This window comes from Gobius niger, assembly GCF_951799975.1.
Source record: "Gobius niger genome assembly, chromosome: 1".
NCBI classification, from domain to species: Eukaryota; Metazoa; Chordata; class Actinopteri; order Gobiiformes; family Gobiidae; genus Gobius; species Gobius niger.
The window spans coordinates 51,085,638-51,106,153 of record NC_136852.1 but is presented as its reverse complement, the minus strand read 5'-3'; the positions used below and the strand labels follow the sequence as shown (position 1 = coordinate 51,106,153).

The 20,516-nt window shown below is 40.4% G+C and overlaps 1 protein-coding gene across 2 annotated transcripts in view; it reads right to left on the bottom strand.

Annotated features, from left to right (window-relative positions):
• LOC306971380 (uncharacterized protein) overlaps positions 1-20,516 on the bottom strand; it is a 28,010-nt gene that overhangs the window by 6,113 nt on the left and 1,381 nt on the right. Inside the window, exons 2-6 of one of the 2 annotated variants that reach the window (XM_079567624.1) lie at positions 14,773-15,689; positions 9,852-9,903; positions 8,407-8,530; positions 7,903-8,051; positions 1,715-1,933 (exon numbers count right to left, since the gene is read on the bottom strand). In XM_079567624.1, coding sequence (XP_079423750.1) covers positions 1,715-1,933; positions 7,903-8,051; positions 8,407-8,530; positions 9,852-9,903; positions 14,773-15,689 — 1,461 coding nt within the window. Of the gene's footprint in view, positions 1-1,714; positions 1,937-7,902; positions 8,052-8,406; positions 8,531-9,851; positions 9,904-14,772; positions 15,690-20,516 lie in introns of both variants that reach the window. The other variant, XM_079567623.1, reaches the window with a different exon arrangement.

The window sequence follows — 20,516 nt, the reverse complement described above, 5'->3', positions numbered from 1 at the left end:
TTAGACGAGTTGATGCGTAACTGTCTGGTCTTTACGCGTGTGCTCAGTCACGCAAAAAGATGTTGTTAGCATTTAACCTCTCCTCCTCTTCTCTATGGGGCCAAATGGGGGTGAAGTTAGAAGCGATCAAGCTCTTCCACGTTTTCCCTGTTTAAAAACGGCTAAACATGTTGATTTTCTAAGCAGATAAAAAGGGGGAACTATATTGTAAGGCGTAATAACACCTTAGGAGCACTTTGACATTACTGTGCGGACGTTAAAGTGCTCCAAAGGTGTTATTACGCCTTACAATATAGTTCCCCCTTTTGTCCGAAAATCAACATGTTTAATTTCGTGTAACTACTCACGTAACCGTATTTAAATAGAGGAAACGTGGAAGAGCTTGGTCGTTTCTAACTTCACCCCCACTTGGCCCCATGGAGGAGAGGAGGAGAGGCTAAATGCAACCAGTTTTGGGCAAGTTATTTAAAGTTTTTAATATATTCTATATTAGTGATTACACCTTTAAACATGTAGTATGTTTGTATTACATATTACAGTTTCAAATGTAGCTGAGTTACACTACTTTGAGTTACTTTTGAGTTACTTTTCGCAAAATATAAATGAAATAGTAACAGTGCCACCGAGCAAAAGGGCAGTCAGAGATTTCCTTTTCCTTTCGCTTTCTCCCATTCTCTCGTGTTTTGTTTTGACAACATTAACTGCAGACAACATATCTTATACACCAACCTCCACCTTGATTTGGTGCTGCATTTTATTTGGGGGGCGTTTGGCATTTTTTCATTCATACGATTTATGCTCTTGTAACTCATGTTACTTGAATAGGTGGCGTTCATGATTTAGAACGTCACAATGTTAGATGTCACAATGTCAGATGGAGGGCAGGGCCAATACAACTCTATGGGAGAAATACAGTTTTTGTAAGAAAGAAAGAAAAAAAATGGAGGTGGAGGGCAACTGACGGTAACTATGGTAACTGCAGTAACTGACAAAATGCATAAATTTATGTCTTTGTTTTTTGGCTCATATCTCAGTCATTACAGGAGGAATCCACATGAAACAAAAACTGTCACAAAGTGCATTATCTCCTCTGTCGGCACATATGAACTGATGTCCAACTATTTTCTCCGAAAAACATCAAAAAGTGGTGACAATATGCGAAACATGAGTGTGATGTTGTCCAAAAGAAAGGACTTTCAGACATAAAAATAATATCACAGGTTTGTGAATCCAATCACGATCAAATACTGATGAGGAAAAACATTTGTCAATTTTCGTTTTGGAGATTTCTTACAAAAACTGCATTTCTCCCATAGAGTTGCATAGGCCCTGCCCTCCATCTGACATTATGACATCATCACATTCTAAATCGTGAACGCTACCTATTGTAATGACTAATATATTCCATATATATATTGTGTAAGTAATATGTTATGTTCCTTAGTTACTGAAAAAAGTTATATACTTTTGTAACTCGTTACCCCAACACTGCTATGCTACTTGCATGACTGAGTCCAGACAGCTACACATCAACTCGTCTAAGCTCAGGTAAGATCTCAATATTTAAAAGTGGTGGCCTATTCCTTTAAGCAGTCTGTTATCCTCCAGTATGGTGTTGAGTGTTACTATCCTGTGTTACTATGGAGATCAGCTAATAAACTGATATGGTCCTTCTGCTAAAAAATCAAAGCTGTTCAGATGCGATGATACTGACTGTGTCCACCAGCTTTGTGAAGGGGCTGGTCGAGTTCCAGCTGCACCACTTCTTGTGCAGTTGTGGCAGAGGCGGCAGGAAGTCGTGGAAGGTGCGCACACTCCAGGCCCTGGGTCTGGACACGCTCCCGGACTTGGACCTGGGAGCAGAGGAGTCTGGGGAGGGCCAGTCACCGGAAGGGCCCGGGCCAGTGTCGCTGTGGCGCAGGAACCGCTCGCACTGCTGAGAACAAAACATAAGTTAATGCCAGTCAGGGTAAATACATCGAATACATTGGATAAAGGAATAACAATGTGATCAGGAATGGTTGGAGTACTATAATGAGTTCCTGCTTTTAAAGCCACATTGCTGAACATTTTGGGTTATGATGCGCAAGTAAACTAATAAAACTGGAAACATGACAGCGATAACAGAAGTGCTCCCCTGAAAAATAGAAACTAGGAAGATACTTTATTCACTGATATTTCATTTTGTCACTTGTCATGTGAGGTTTTGATACAGTAAAATACAATTTGACAAAAAAATGTGCCCATCCCAGTGAAAAAGGAGGAACATGTCCTTTTGCAACGCATTTCCTGTCTTGCAATGTGGACACTGAATTTGCTGATATTGCCATAATGTGTGAATGTTTTTGTTCCAGCCCTTACAGGAGTGAGGACAAATGGGCCAAAACATTTCATCAACACATCTTCACCATAGGAACAAAGCTCAGAGACAATGGGCAAAACAAACTAATTAAAATGCAGATGGCGACAGCGCATAAATGCTCCCGTGTCAAAGGTTTCATTATACTCAGGCACTCAACTGCAGCTCCGATGGTTACTGACCTGCATGGGCTAACAGGCTTGTTGTTGAAGCGGGCACGCATTTTCTGATGATGAACAAAGCGGTCATTTCAAACGCTACACATTTTTAGCAGCTATTGCATTTTTTGCCCCCTCACCAAACATCAGCATTGAAACACCATTAGCTAAACATATATATATATATAATGTCCAACTTTTAAGTCTTTATTATTTAATTATTATGGAACACGCCAGGAATCCGAAAAATCTCAGAGGTTTTTGACGACACAATCCTGAGCTCTATTGTCTATCATTTCCGGATTAGTTTTCTTGTAATTACTCTCACGTTAATAACAGTTTGGCTGACGTTGCACCTGGTGGAATTTCCTTTCAAGCATCCTCCCCCCTGCAGATTGTATTATTTTGTGAATTAATGGATTAACGAGAAGGAACTGTTCTGATTAGCTTTGGCTTATGAAGCTACATAGCCAGCCAACTGGGCAGGTGTAGATCACAAATCCGTTTAATCATGAGTAAAAAAAAAAAAAGAAAAAAACATATTTCAGGAACAAAAATGAAAATGCGGTGTTCTCTTGGCCTCGTTGTTTGGTTTATTATTCTATTTTGCCCAATCAATGGATTTGGAACGTGTGCCGTCAAATAGCAACCAGTTCCCAGTAACTTAGTTAAACTATTTCGAGATGCAAACTACAAAGCATGGGGGGCGACAGACAGTGGCGCAGATCGGAAAGTTGCGGGGTTCGAATTACAGCTCCTGCAGGTGCACAGTGTCATTGTGCCCTTGAGCAAGACACTTCACTCACCTTGTATGAATGACAGAGTGAATGGGTGACTGGTTCCTTGCTGTAAAGCGCTTTGAGTGCCTAATGTAGGTGGAAAAATGCTATATAAGTTGAGATGACAATGCAGTGTCCTACGTTAGACCATTATTGATCTTGTAGTTAACCTGTTATTAACCTCTTTTATTCAGTTTTACCAGTTTTTTTAAAATTATTTTAAGGATGGAAAAAGGCAGGAAACCTCGCACATCAATGCATATGGGTGTGTAGTATTAAGGATAAAGCCAAACTTTTCGGTGTGGAAACAGAATGACTGTGTGCAGGACTTCCTTTCTGCAATTAGGATGACCTAAGCACTTTTATTTTCATACTTGTTGTGTGCATTGTTCCTTGTTTGTGCAGCACTTTGGAAACTGCATGAGTTGTTGAAATGTGCCATAAACAGTAAATAAAGTTGGATTGGATTGATGCAAGTTGTGTTTCACGAACACAGATCTTACACAAGAAGGTCTTGCCTTCCAAATGAGGAATCAAACTGGTACATAGGCAAATTCCCAACCTTAAGGGGACTATACTGAGTTTAAACATGTTAAAATTAAGTATTTTCCTCCCCCTACATGTTTCAACAATGTCCTAAGGTGTAGAATGAGCTCAGACCTGTTCACCACAACTGCTTCTAAAATCCTGCACTGTCACTCAGAAAGGTGTTAATTCGGGTTCGAAGTGCTATCATGCACGAGCTTAATATAGAAGGTGCAGTTACATGTATAAACTGAGGTGGCAGTAGTGAGTATAAAATGGCAAACTTGCATCTAGCCCCTTTAACTCTGACCCTAAAGCTAACCCTATCCCTAAGAGTTGTTTCATGACTTTATATTTGATTTTCATTGTTTTGGCAAATGCAATTGTCAAGAAGCTGCCACACTCAGGCAAATCTTGTTCTGTATGTTTGAGCTCTACATCATATTTTGTAATATACAGTATAAAACATTACACAATACAATATTGACACTGCCTGGTCAAAAAAAAAGGCGCTACAAAAAATTTACACACTCTTATTACACTCTGCCTCACATACCGCCAGCTGTGATTTTAACCTCTTAACCCCTGCCTAAACCGAGAGCATCTTCTCCAGTTGGTCTTCACCCAAATCTAAAAGCTTCTCAACTTGTGAGCAACAGTGTAATGCCCCATTTGAAAGCTAAGATCTACAAAGAGATCATAACTTTTTTTTCACATTGGCGCGTTTTTGTCACATTTTTTTACCTTTTTTGGCACGTTTTTGTTGTTTTTTTGTGGCTTTTCCGGCTCGTTTTTGTTGCATTTTCGTCTTAGTTTTGTCACTTTTTTGTCGCGTTCTTGTCACTTTTTTGGTCACATTTTTGTTGGGTTTTCATCCTAATTTTTGCCACTATTTTGATGCTTGTTTTTAAGCTTTTAGATTTGGGTAAAGCCAAACTGGAGAATATGTACTCGTTTCAGGTGGGAGTTAAGAGGATAAAACACATGTTGTCGAGAAGCGTCTGCAACGTTATAAGATTTATTTTTGTCCCGTGTTCATTCATTCATTCATCTTGTATTGATGAAGGGAGAGATGATGATAATGGTCTAAAAACGTACCTAAAGTTAACAGAGAAGCAGTGGTTACCGAAAGCCTCTGGGGTTAATTGTGAATGGCAGGCAAATGTGTGAGAGAGCCATGGTATCCTTCCAAAAGGTCAGCTGCTGCGGGTGATGTGGGGCGGGCAAAGGTTCAGGGGCTGCTCCCATCAGTGAGAGCAAGAACCAGATAATCCTCCTCAACAGAGTCACTCACAGCTAACATTGTCTAGACACGAATTAAAAGGGGTTTAAATAAAAATGTTCCTTCAGTCACTTTAAGCCGAGCAGCACAATGGCAACTCTTGAGAGGTGGCTGCACGCGGGTTTGATATGAGCCACACGACACGGCTCTTAATAACAAGGACCTGTTGTATCAAAAGAACAGTCACTTTTTACTTTAGTGCACAATTTTTGGACCCCCAACTGTGTAATCTCACTCCTGTTAATTATACCTCTTGCAAAAAGAGCTTGGCAACATTTTCTTATCAATCATGTTTTTAAATATATTAAAAGGACTGTAGAGCCGAGGTATGATTGTGTAGGGTGCGCTCAATCAGAGTCACAAAGCTTTAACTACTGGACACTTCACTAGCACTATCCGGGCACACAAATGTATAGAATATTTACAGATGTATCTACAGGGTTTATACAGGCAGAAGCAAGTCAAATGTAATGATTTTTAATGCCCAAATATTATATTTTAATGCCACAAAAGCAGAAAAATTAGTGCATTTGTAATTTCTTAAGGAACAGGCTACGGTTTTTCCATACTGAGAGATGTTCTTACCTGAGCTTAGACGAGTTGATACGTAACCCTCTGGTGTTCGTGCGTGCCCTCAGTCACGCAAAACGACCAAAGATGTTGCTAGCACATGGCCTCTCCCAATGTATTCCTATGGCTCCAAACGGGGGTGAAGGTGGAAGCTACCACGCTCTTCCACGGGCACGCACAAAGACCAGACAGGTACGCATCAACTCGTCTAAGCTCAGGTAAGAACATCCGTTTGAATATGCCCGTTTGAACCCAATTCAAGCATTTTTAATAAAATTCAACCCTGTATCTAACTCTAACCCTACTTGATAGTTTATGAGAACTTTATGTTTTCAAAGCCATTTCATTGGATTGTAAGACTTTTCTTCCTTCTTGATTGACACTGCCCACCGCTAGCCCATTTGTCAATAATTATGTACATGAAAGTCTGCGTGGAGGACACACACAGGCAGACCACACAGTGAGTGCCAAAGTGTGCATAACACACACAAACAGAGGCACAATTGGAGCTGGGAATCTGGCTCTGTGGATAATACTCCATTAGCCTGGGCTGCACAGACGCTTGCCAGTCCTTCAAAAAAGCTGCCAGAGCAGTTTGATGCCAACCCTCCAAGGGAATACAAAAGAGAGCAGAGAAAATACTTAGTTGAGACGCTTCTTTCCCCAACTTTCTCCAATATTTCAATTATCCCCCGTTTCCATGTTACGTCCTCATACATTTCATAACCGCAGCCTGTACCACGTGCACGCTGGCAGAACGGTGTCAGGCCTATTAGAAACACTGGGTCAATTCAAGCCATTGAAAGCGCTGTCACAGCCGATGTTCAGGAAGGATCATTTCTCGTGGGTGGGAAGATCACCCAATGAGAGCGGAGTGTGTCCTGTCTCAAGCTTCTCCCACTTTTGAGAAGCATAAACGCAGTGCCATGTTATAAAAGTGAGAGGACTATACACCTTTTCAATGCAGTTACTTAAAGTGTATGTGACAGGTTTAAAAGCAGTACTAAGTAACTCATGCCCCTAGAGGCCATAAGCACCACTGCAGGTGTTGTAGCAAGTTGCAATTTTTTTTCCTTATTAATTGTCCGTGAGAGTAAATACTACGCTGACAGAAAAGACAAAGTGAAAGAGGGATGTACATCCAATTACACATAGGACATTTTTTTTTTTCACTCAAACTTGGCTGTAAATACTTTTTGAGTGGTGCTAGCCCACAATTAGCTTTGCTCGTTCGCCTGTTAGCTTCTTCTTCGTGATTCCATTAGTGTGTATTGGTGTGTCTCCTACCCAGAGGCAGCGAAGTTTCAACAGGGCCCCCCAATCATCCCATCAACTCTCGTATTACCCCCAGAGGGACTACGAAAAGGATCTATTAAGGTAAACAAGCTACTTAGTACTGCTTTAATGTTTTTGAAAATATGAGTTATTTAGAAGCATAACATTAAGTAAATGAAGAAATGTTAAGCTACTGACAGGAAGTGACAAAGATAAAGGTAAAGTTTGACTCACTCATTTGCCATTGACATAACACGGTTGGCACGACAACAGTTTAAAATTGTTGTCCTCTATCTACGTCACTTCCTGTCGGGTGTTCAATCAGGAAGTGAAACTATAAACATCACACACAACGGTCAAACTAAAGAAAGCTGGGCAAATAATTTTTAGCAAAATCTTAAATATAATTGTGTTATGTTTAAGCAAAAAATGTGCCTAATGTGTCATATGGACTTCAAAGCAAATGATATTTTTCTGGTAATGGAACGAAATCCACTTTGTCCTCCTTTCGTACTTTGTAAACTCAGACATTTGTGGGATAAACACTGTGCCTCTAATCATAAGGCGACAAAAAGTGACCCTGCAAGTTGTAAAATGTCAATAAACTCATCCCTGTGAAGAATAAGGATGCTACAAGTAAGGAAAGTAACAATTTAACATTTGAATTTTTTGTAATAAAAAAAACAAACAGGTATAGGGCCTTTAAGAAGTTCCAAGCCTTTGAAATATTTGTAGACATTTATTAGACAAACCACCATTAGGCCAGTCATGTGATATGTTGATATCTCAGTAGTACCTCGCTATCCTTTATAACACACCTATTGTTTTGCTTTGTACACTGTGATTTGGATGTTGTTAGATAATGGAATTCTACATGAAGCACAGCAAAAAGCCATGTGTGGATACCTGAGCACATTTCCAGATACATGCTTATGACTAAAGCAGATATCTTACTGTATGAGGGGAGAGCGATGGTCGGCCGCTGACGGCGCTGGGGGTTGGAGATGGAGTGATGAACACTTCGTCTGCTCCGAGGTCCAGCTCAGTCAGACCACCGGAAAGATCCATCTCTGCACTCTGGGACGGGTCTCCAACAGCACTGACTGCGCAAGAGAGAGAAAAGCTATGTCAATGTATTTTACCCATGAACATATCTGATTAAATACTGTATTAAAGGGACCGGAAAACTGGATTATGTTAAGTGTGGTTTGGTAACTGCAAAGTAAGTTGTTGCACACTTTCCCCACAGAAAGAGCATTCAACATCATTTTCCCAGACCGATTAAGGCATTTTGGAGTTTAGTTTGCATGCTCTCACTCTACAAACAAAGATTAATTGATTTTAGGACCACTAAAGCATTCAATTCTTATGTTTCTATAGCAATGTTAATAGACGAAAGTTTGATTTGTGAGTGTTTCTCTGCAATATTAATCTATCTGTGTATTGCTGTGTAAGCACCTGTGTGCGGTGAAGGATCATCCTTGTTCTCTTGTTTTCTGGTGATCTCCATGTTGATCTGGTTCTCTGCGATCAGCTGCAGCTCGCTCACCTCAGACACAATGTTAGGGACTCCCTCGGGCACCTAAAAACAATAAAAATGTGCCACTGGTGTGGATTCCAAGTAGGAAGCAAACTTTGGAAAATTTTGCCAATATATCACTCAGTTGTGTGGTTTAACAAGACAAAGCAATTCCAGCGTGTGCAACGAGGAAGGAAGCGAACACTTGCCCTGGTATAGGGACTACAGTTGTGTGCACCACTGTACTCACAAAGCTATTGACAATATCTTGGAGGCAACTTCATTTATACCCTAGGTAGAATTGGTTTGCAGATAAGAGTTGGAAACCACAGTACAAAAAGCAAGACAAATAAAAAACTATAAAATCATCATTAGGGAGTGCTCTAGTTTCTTCATGTAAGGTAATTCATCAATAAAACAGCACTTGGATTAAAGCTTAAAGCTCTTTTTATTACATCTTGGAGCTAAAAACCTTCGTCCAGATGGAAGAAGTTGAAAGTCTTTGTTCAAACGATGCGACTCATCATCTAATATGGCCCGAGCAAAGTGCTGCGTGCGTCAAATCAGCTTACTAGACCACTTTACCATTTGTGGACGCGAGTTCTTGTTTTTTAAGGAAAGACTATTGTATCATGAGACTAAAGCAAAAGACAGAACTGATTTAACGAAAGCTTTCTAGAACAAGGTCATTAAGGAACAGTTAACATACAAAAAGGACAGCTTCTGTACACAATGCAAACGCTGGTGGCCCTTTTCACAACTGCAGCACACTTTTCTTCAAAATCCAGTTTGAAGTCAATGATTGTACCAAAAAGACATCAGAGCTCTAGATGCTTGTCACCAGAGCGGAAGAAGCCAAAGGATGGATAAGAGCAGTTGAGGAAGTTGTGGCCAACTCCGAGGCCAAGATTGCATCTTTGGAAATGGATGCAAGAGAGCACTGATGACCTGGTGCAGGTGTATTCCCCTCGGTTTGGAGGAGGAGAATGCAGAAGGAGCAGGCCCTGATAAATATAGTGTTGAACTCACCACAAACCCTGCCCTGTGTTACACACGGCATCACATACTTATGTTGGATTGGCTCATTATACTACTATAGAAAGGTATGAATGGTGAGTAATTGAAATTATTTAAATGTCAAATACTTCAAAGTACAAGCTGTGCCATGCCCTAATCCCTGCTACTCCATTTACCTTATCTTGATCAACCTGTTCTGTGTCTCCTAGTGTTCTTACGTGTTCTCCAAGTGAGTAGTTGTGAGTAGGTGAACCATCACAAAGTAACATGAATAAAGGGCAAAGTTTATAGAAGGAAATGGCTTGTCGTCCACAGTTTAAACTAAAGAATGTTTAAGAAACTGGAACAAAAGGATGGGTGCCTTTACCTCAGGGCTGCTGGACGTGCTGGAGTTGGCTCTTTTTGGGCACAGTTTGGGTCTGCAAAACATGGCATGACGAAAGTTGATAATTAGAACCAGATTTCGATTTTGTTAATGTGTGGAAATAATCTACTAAGTGTTACAGGCCCTTTACCCGATTGCTTTGTTGTTTACAGTACCGTCACAGTACTGCTCGCTGAATGTTGATTTTTGTTGTAAGCTGAACTTTCAAACAACTTAAATTAGGCATAGGGCATTTAAGTGGAAATCGCCATCAAGATGTTTGTCTGATTTTGGTCATTTATTTTATTATTTTTAAGCTTTAGTATACCGGTGACAAAAAGTGAGGTGTAGCCTACAGAAACCTGCCCAGCAAATAGAATATACAGTTAGAACCAGATATTTACATACACTATATAAAAGTGTCTGACATGAAACCAGAATGAACTTTTCCTTTATTAGGTCAAATTACATTTTCAATCCAATCCACTTTATTTGTATAGCACATTTAACCAACAAAAATGTTTCCAAAGTGCTGCACATGAGATCCTTTATTTTTTAAACATTATTTCTATTTGCTAAACGCCCGAAGAATGAGAGATAGAATTGTTTTTAAATGTTTTTGTTGGTAAGAGTTTGTGATTATCCAGAGTGAAACAAGTACTGTATCGACATGGGCTGAGAGGGTACTCAGCCAGAGAGAAGCCCTTACTCCAAAAGAAACATGAAAAAGCCAGATTGGAGCTTGCAAATTCACACAAGTATAAAGACTTACATTTTGGAGACATATCCTGTGGTCTGACAGAATTTCTTTTTTTTATTGTTTGGCCATAATGACCATCGTCACGTTAAGTGGAAACGGTGGAAGCTTTAGAAAACCATCCCAACTGTGAGATACGGGGGTGGCAGCATCATGCTGTGGGGTTGACAGATGACATCATGAAGAAAGAACACTATGTGGAAACATTGGAGCAACATCTCAAGACAATAGCCAGGAAGTTAAAGCTTGGGCGCAAATGGGTCTTCCAAAAGAACAATGACCCAATGCATACTGCCGAACTGGTTACAAAGTGACTTAAGGATAATAAAGTCAATGTTTTGAAGTGACCATCACAAAGTCTGAATCCAGTTGAAAATGTATGGGCTGAAAAGGCACGCAAGGTGACCTACAAATGTGTCTCAGTTACACCAGTTCTGTTTGGACGAATGAACCAAAATTCCTCCAAAACTTTTGCGAAAAGCTCAAAACATTAGACCCTTTATATACACTTAAAGGCAATGCTACCAAATATTAATAAAAATGTATGTAAACTTTTGGTTTTGTAAAAAGTCATATCAAACTGTATCTCTCATTCTAACGCATTCAGCAAATATGAACAATTTTGAAAATTCAAATTGACCTAAAAAATGCAAATGTGTCTTTGTATATAGTGTTCCCTTTTAAATGTGTCATTCTCCTCCACAAATTCAGATAAGATAAGATAAGATAAGATGTCACTGTCACTCATTTTTGCACCTACTTTGAGACTAAACTTTGCAAACTCAGCGACACACGAATATATTTAGAGCCAGCCTCCCTGACTGACTTTACAGAAAGGTGATTCTGCGTGACATAGAAACCTCCTGCAAATGCACTACAGTAGTCCAACATACCAGTGGCGGCTTCCTCTGAGAATGTCCTACTGGATCATTTGGAAGCATACGCCGCAGTCTCCCATTCACACGAATACCACAAGTTGCATCAGCTAACATTGTGGTTTCTATTCAGCCCCATGTTTATTTCTGTGTAATGCGAATCTGTAATTTCAAATTCTGTTAAGTGCTTGTCCATTGTCAAGCTCATTATGATATAGTTTGCTTGGAAATTAAAGGGCAACAGTGCAAAAGCGGTTTCAGCTTTCAACAACAGGAAGCGTAATTGATGGTATTAAACCCTATATTTTACATTCTATAATATCTACTCATCCGCGGCTTTTCATCTTGTCAGATTAAGTTATATGGCTCAGCGGAGCATGCAAAAGTACTTGAAATACCCACGTATTAAAAAATTAAGCCTACATGAATGAGTTCATTACAAGCTATCGGTCAAATGAGGGCATCCCCTGCTGCGACTCCGAGCCACCTTTGGCAGTTTTTTGGATCGGACTGAACATGGAAGTTAATCTCACGACAAGGTCTCGGGTCTTACTGGAAAAATTTGGTACAGTTTACCCATCAAGTTATTTCCCAATGTTTCACTAAACCACTAAACTAAATTAATATGTCAATAGTAGAAAAAAAAACTACAAAGGGTCGCTCCTGAGCCTAACGTTTCATGGTAATGTGTTTCCTGGCTTCCAAATGACTTGCGTTGTTGTTCTTGCCAATTGCATTTTCGTTTTATTGAACACATGCTTCCAATTTCCCCGTCATTAAGAGTGAGAACCCGTGGAGTTATTGTGCCTGTCGGATCGGCTGGAGACACTGAGCTGCGCTGGAAATTAACACAAATCATAATAAACTGTGGTGGTTCCCACAGCATGCAGAATACAGCCTGACACAAACACAAAGGACTCTAAATCATAATATCTATTTAAGTGGCGCTCAATAATAGTCATGGGTCTTTATAATAGTCAGGTCTGACAGAAAAAGAGCGTAGTTTTGCAGTTTGGTTGTGACAATCTGATGTCGATAGAGAAACCAAAATATTTACTCACGTAAGAGTAACGTTACTTTGACATAATTTTACTGAAGTACAAGTAAAAATATTTATTTAAGTAAAAGTAAAAAAAAGCACTTGAGTGTACTGAGTACCTGTTTGAGCGAAAAAGTCTGATTTATTTTCAGTGACGCCATGAAACAAAATAAAAAATCATGTGGAATTTGTGATATTTACAAAGAGGATTATCAGAAAATGGTAGAAAATACAGAAAAACTGAATAATTCTAAATAACAAGGTCCACACAACGACCTATATCTATTTTATAGATCAAAATGAAGCATTTGCCGCTTTAATATTTACTCACAGTGAAAAAAGTAACAATTATTTTTACTCTATTAAGAGTACAGATACTTATTACTTATTACTTACTCATTATAATTTTACTAAATAGACGTAAAACGTACCATATGATAAAACTGCTTTAAAAAGTACAATTTCTTCGTGACAATGGGAGATTTGTGTGCGTTAGATGAGCATTAAGTTTGAGCTGAGGTTTGCATAGAAGGTGTGTCTAAGTTCATGAATCAGGAACATGTATTTATTCTACTTTGAAAAAATCCAATTGATCGCGATATACTCCATAATAAAATTACCACTGCGTAATTATCTAGTTGAAATCTGGTCTAAAATAAACCTAAATTGGAAAAAAATGGGTGTAAATCATGTCTGAACTAGTAAAAAAGAAAAACTAAATGTGTTACTAAAGCATGGATCAAATAATCTCTTTAGGTTTAAAACTGATTTTGGCTTCTTAAAGTAAGTACCACCTGAAAGAGCCCAAGTGGAATCAAAGTTTTGTAGTGACAACAAAACACATTGCAAATGAAGTTGGCCAAAAAACTTGATTGGAATAAAATGTGCCCAATCAAAGTCTGTTTAGTATGAAATTGGCGTCTGCAGCTGCATCTCCAAAGCTCTGCTGCCATTGGAGAGAACAGACCACATGAAGGAAGCCACGCAGTCCCATCCAAACCAGCTCATCATGAAGGTGACCACTTCAAGCAGAGCGGTCTCCAGCTGAGTCAACATCACAGGGGGGTGACGGTGTACACGCATGTGGACAGACACAAATGTCGGCATTTACTAATTCAAAGACCTGACGATATTTGCTGTACAATCAATGTGGAGTGTTGTTGTTCTAAATTCACAGTGTCCTCTTCATATAGATTTAGAAAGCTCAATGTGCAGCACTAACTGGAATAAACGTGCAGATGAAAACAGCCTGAAATCCGGGGTCGATTCCCACCTGGACGGGGCCTTTCTGTGTGGAATTAACATGTTCTCCCCGTGTCTCCCCGTGTCCGAGTAGGGTTCCTCAGGGTACTTCGGTTTCCCTTACCACAAAAACATGCACAATAGGTTCCCCTCTGGGGCTAAGACCCCCCTGAAAAAGAGATTCTTAATCTCAGTGGGAATTTCCTGTTAAAATAAAGATCAAATAAAAAAGATAGTGTATATTACTATTATAGATATATTTGGTATTGTTATTGTTTATCTAATATGAGATAAAGATATTTGAGACCACCAAATTTCTTCTTCTGAAACACTGAAGAGACATGAACCCCTCACACCAGCAGCACAGTGGAGGCGTCACAAGAGGCGCAGCAGGAAACAAAAAAGGGACAAAGGAGGAGGTATCCGGGCAAGACTCACAGCTAAAACATACATGCTTTCCATCCCTACTTTTGTTCTGGCTCATGGACATTCACTGAAGACTATAACAGATCAACTGCTAAGCTCTTCCTAGAAGATGTTGAAAGACTGTTGTAGAGCGGAGGGAGCTGCAGGAGGAGGAGGAAGGAGGAGGTGGAGCTGACCAGTGCAGGACATCACGCTCTGAAACAGGGACCCAGGAGGTGGTGCACCGTTTCAGAGGATCAGAGGAGACTGAAGGCAGGCAGCCAGGTTTCCACCAGGTGCTACGGTTTCCCCTACTTCCAAAAACATGCTGGTCAGGTTGGCCCACAGTGGTGGCGCAGCAGCTCAAGACTAACGCCTGGACACAATTTCATTGTACGGTTGTACAATGGCAACCGTGCAACGGGGGACTATATATGAAAACTGGCATCTCTGCTATAATCTGGCATATTTACATCGCAAATGTTGTAGATGTTAATTAATATGCACTGTCCCTATCAAATAAATAAATGAGGTAGGTTACTTTTTTCAAATTGATAGCTAAGCCAGTTTAGGAGGCTAGACCCAGTTATGACAAAGCAAACTCACCTGAATATGATGCAGAGGGCGCTGGTCAGGATCATGGCCAGAAATGCTGCTCCACTCACAGCAGCCAGTAGAGAGTCCACCTTACTGGCTGTAAACGCCACGTCACGCCTCGCACCCCCCGGTTCTGTCAGGTTATGGTAGTGGAAGAGAAGGGCAAAACCGCGACCCCAGTGTGTGGTCGTGATCAGCTCCATAATGACTTCCACCATTTCCTGACTAGAGCCGAACACCAGCTGGCTGCTGGGAGGCCGGTTTGACCCGCAGAATCGAGAGGAGAAGGTAATAAGGTCTGAGATATACAAGACATCGTGGGGGCAAGCGTCCAGGATAGATTGCGGCGTTTCTGGGGTGACTGATAAAGTTTCGGTAAAAACTGTTGAAGGAATTGTGGTGGTTTCCACTGTTGTGCTGAGAACATTGGAGGGCTTGTTGCCAGGAGAAAGATTATCTGGTATTACAACAAGAGATGGCGGTGGTGCAGAGTTTGAAGTCATATCTGCAGACCTTTTGGCAGAATTTGATACTTTTGCAATCTCCATTTTCGAAGATTGCTCTTGGACAACTACCTGCTTCTCATCCCCATCTTGGAAGGACTGCTGATTCTTAGCAACACCGGCCACACTTTGTTGTGTTGCCTCTTTCGACGTTTCAGCCGCCATCGATCTGCCAGGGGTCTGCATCAGCTCGCCATCTGTGTCTTCATCATCAAAATTAGCCGTATTGGAGTCCTGGCTTGCGGCATCATGGCTTTCAAACACGTCGAAATCAAATATCTCAAGAATAAGCTGGTAGTCAATGGGCACAAAGAACTGCCAAACACAGTGCGTCCCAGAGGAGTAGTTGTAGGGGAATCCAGGTGAAAGAATGAGGCCTTGTACATCCACCACATCCACCTTGGCACCGCAGTCAAAATACACCTGCAACAACAATACATCGAGTTAGAAATGTCACAACTTTGAAATCTGAGCCTCCCATTGCGACCATTGAGTCTAGTATTATGTTAGTAGTTAGCTGACACCCATTGGTGCACACAATGGAGCAGGCAGGGCATCGTACAAGCTGTTGCATCCGTGGCATTGTTGGTGGTATTAACTTACACAGATATGGAACTGTGAGACCATTTGCATGATTTCATTATGTTGGTAAGCCGGTTCTGCGTCATATCCAATCTTGTATTGCTTGGCTTGTAACCTTTGTGAGGACAATTTCTCAAAGCAGCTATTACAATGCTGCCCAGGTGAGTACAAATGTAGGATTAACGTCTTGTTCATGCTGAAAGGATGTGGTACCCCACCCTGACGGCTTTGATGTTTAAAAAAAGATTACGCTAAATTTCACGTGAAGATTAGTCAATGAATTCTAATACTGAGTATGTTGTTGCTTGTGTTGTTTAAACTTGTTTCAAGCAAATTATATTTCCATAACTTTAGTTTTGTTTAAAAGTAAAAATATATATATCTTGATACTATGTGAGTAAGTACTACACCAAGTAAAAAAAAGAAAAAAGACTTCTTTAGACAGTTCTTTAGATTAGCTGTTCTCAAGTGGTGGGTCAGGGTAGTACAAGGATGGGAGGCAGTGTGGAAATACCTGTCCATGAATTCTTGATCTGTCAAGTCAAATCACTTTTGTTCCACGTGCCCTTTTTGTGGTGGTCCACGATGCAGTGAGTGTATGGTGACTGACTGTAAAATAGATTTGATTCCTTCATTTTTTTTTTATATATTTATTTCCCCCCGTCATGACAGGATCAAGCTGGATTAGATGAGAACCACAGCTCTCCATTATGGGCATCATATCAAAGCTTGTGTTGCTGCCTTTTTTGGATAACCTTTAGCAAGTTATTTCTTCAAACATGCTGGTATAATGCGTCCCAGGTGCGTGCAGATGCAGGCAGACCTGGGGCATAAGTAGAGGCAGATGTGTAGTTGGCCAAGCGGTTCAGACCAGACCGTTGCGGGGGGGCATTGTGTTTATGAGCTTTCCTGTAGGCTGCAGCGCTTACACCGAACTCTATATCCCCATGAAGGACAGGTAACAAGGTAACACCCCTGGGCACTGGCTGGACCCTCGCCTTCGCTAAAATCATAAAAAAATGCAATTTAGTTGCAAAGACCAAGAGATCAGCAGGACCTTCGGGGACGAAAAGGTCTTTAAAATCGAGACAGGTCCTTTGATTGCTCCATAAATCATAACTCTCAGACTAAATACATTTGTAAAAACTTTCCCTTGGTTTATTTTTAGTATTAAATTCAACATATAGTTTTCATTCATGAGTGAACCATTCACTAAGCCCCGAGGCATAAGCTTCTCTCCAGGGTTGATGCAGCTGAGGAGGTCACAGCCAGGTCCGCTGCTTATTACACACATGTGGGCCATGACAGAGCATTGCACTGATAATAATGGAAAAGCTGTGGGTCCAGCTGGGTGGCATTTGGTTAACAAGAAACAATTATAGGGCTTTGCAAATGCAGTATGTTATGAAGACATTCATAATTTGATCACATTGGTTTAATAATATTTGTTTTTAATAGCATTAGTTTAATAACAATTAAGCAACAGCTAACAGTATATTTCATTGCACGTTGCATGGGGAACTAAACAAAAGGGTTGCAAAAACTGCTGATATAATAACACAAATACCTCGTAAACTATTGCATTGAAAATTATTTGGAATGAGACACTAAATATAAATGTAACATATGAAAAGGCCAGATGCTGCTCCTGTTGATGAAGTGGAGAGAAAGCTGATTTGGGGTTCTTAATACTTGCAGCAAAGGTTGCGCAATGAAGGAACCCCTTCACAATGTGGGCCATGACAGGGGCCCGAAAAGGACATTTTGTCCTAACTCAAGCACGTGACAATGTACAGAATAAGAATTTCCTTTATGTGGGACTGATTCTATGCATTTTCTTTATAATTCTTGATGCAATAATAACATTTAAAATGTAATGTTATTGGCATTACGAACTAGACAATAGTAAATAACTGGAGGTTCACAGGATATGCATGCTACACTACACATGAAAAGGCTCCACTGTGCCACCATGTCCAAATGGGACATTCTTATAATGCCAAACATCTCAGTTCTGTTACATCACAGGCCGTCCGCTAATTATTCAAGGATGCTTTTTCACATGACAAAACAATGGGCAGCAGTGTGGTTTTGGTTTGCCTTTTTATCCAGCACGAGTGCCGAAAATATTTTTAATCAAGCAATTATATTAGGGGAAGCTGAAAGTTTACAAAAGACCTGGTGCCCCAGTTGTACCATTGCCTTATTGAACAGAAGCAGATCAACAGAGTACATGATTGTCTCAAAATGACTTGTTCACTGAAACAGCAAACCAGCTGCAGTTGAGAGGCCCCTATACACATTATTGTCTTAACTTTTAGATACCGCTTCAGTGCATTACCATATGGTACTGAAGCAGGTCGAAACATGGATATTACAATATGTTATGTAAGCACTGATAATCATAAGAGCAATATTGAAATTCTATTCATTAGTTTATTTTAAACCTAAAAACAATACACATTCATTATGAACAGCAAAAGCCAAGCTATAATTCAGTTAAATACACTTCTGGAGATGTTATGTCTAAATTGAAAGATAAATATTTTTCTGTGAATAAGGTTCAGTTGGTCAGTGTGTCAAAGCATGTACCTTGCCAAAGCAGCTGACAATAGCACTGAGGAAAATCCAGCAACATGAGCTGCCTACAGCTGAATTACTGTTAACACACAAACAGCATACTGCTCTCATGCACAAACAGTCCGGAAAGGCTCATAAAGAGGCAGGCGGGCCCCTCAGAAGGGGGCAGGAATCCTCCTGCCCTGTTTACTGAGGAGAAAAGTGACACTACTTCACAGGCTCACACCCGGCCAGTCCTAACCGCACACAGCCACTGCAGTCCGCACAGCCGGACCTGCCAGCACTACACTCAATTCTATTAAATCATTGTAGGAAGCATCTCAAAGCATCTTCAGTAACACCAATAATATGCTTTTTTTTTTTTTACAATGACTTACTAATATGTATAATAATGATACATTCACTTCTATGATAAGAATATCGCACACAATAGAATACACAGTAGTACAACTGCTTGAATTAAATCTCAACTCTGAGACAGAAAAGGGGCTTTTTGAGGTCACTCTCACAGCTGTGGACAGCGCAGATATCTGAGCCACAGATTTATCACATATCTCCTGTGTGATGTCAGTCCTCTCTGGCTCATATCAGACACAGCACGTTCGAGACGTTTACAAACAATGTGCAGGGAAAGATTAAGAACCTGTCTCCCTCACTGGCTACTACTACCCTGGCTCAGCATATTCTCCCATTTTTATGAAAGGCTGCTTTGAAAGTTTCACATTTTTCATTTGCATTCACTGATACTTCATAGGACGCCCTCTGTATGCTATTATGCAGCAGAGGCTGTGGAGATGCCTGGGTGGGCGGCAGGATGGACAGACATGGGCTCTAATTGTGTGTGGTGTGAACTGTAGCTGTTACATTGAGCCAGTGGGTCCCATGCAGTGAATCGTGACCTTATCTCCACGGTGGTTGAATCTAGTTTGGAGAAATTATTCCCAGATTTTGGAATGTGCTGCTGGGAATGCGTGTATAATAATTAGCTTCTGAGCAGCATCTCAGTGAGAAGACCGGTTCTGTAAGGCAGTGCAGTAGTGACAAGAAACTGCAGTTAATCAACGTGACACCAGATACAACCATTTCCCCACATGTAGACAGACACATGATATGATGAATTATGCAGCACATTTTGAGACTGTCAAATGGAAAAATATAGAGAAATCTTATTAACAAATCAGACCAACAACAATCAATTTGCAACAATTTGTGATTTGCTCTCCTCTAGGCCGCATTTCACAGTGTTAATCTGTTGACAGTTTGTATGTGACCTTATGTTTTCATTCTAACAATATAATCCACAATACTAACCAGAACAAGAAAACAAAAAACACATTCACTGTCTCTTGTTGGGCAGTGCTTATTTGTGGACCAACGATGACGCCTCTAAAAAACGGGATAGAATAAATGAAGAACTTGTATATGCAGTTCCAAAAATCAAGGTAATGCAAAAAAGAGGAAGACAAAGCCGTCATTTTCCGTGCCCCCTCAGGCAGATAATTGCACAGATCCTGAACATCCTATGCACACAAGAACACAGGCTGTAATCTGCTTCTAAGAACTGTGCCGCTAAGGTGTCGCTCTCCATCAGCGAAAGAGGACGATTTGTGACAGGGGAAAGCTGCAGAGCTTCTCTCCGGATCAAAATGTCCTCTTGACAATGCAGTTTGATGTCATGGGGGGAAACCTGCTCTAAGTCCTCCAATACTGTGACACTAGTGGCCACCACAACAAGAACCTTTTGAGGAACATTCACTTGCAATGCTTAGCTTATGCCTATCAAATCTTACATTTAAGGCATTAAGTTTTGAATGAAAAGCAAGACATAGGCAGGGTAGAGGGTCAGACCACAAAAATGGTCAGAAATATTATTTAAATACAATAATAAAAAAATACATATTGTGAAAGGAGTTAAGATGCAGAAAACACTAAAATCTGTTGGAAATAAACGCTTGTTGGCTATTATTTGTGTTTTGGTGCATTTGTGAGAGCCAAGAGAACTAGCCAACCTAGCTCTAGACTTAACCTAGAAGCATACATTTAAAATGTTCCTGCTAGTTTATTTCACAAGACTCAATCTCGAGTGCC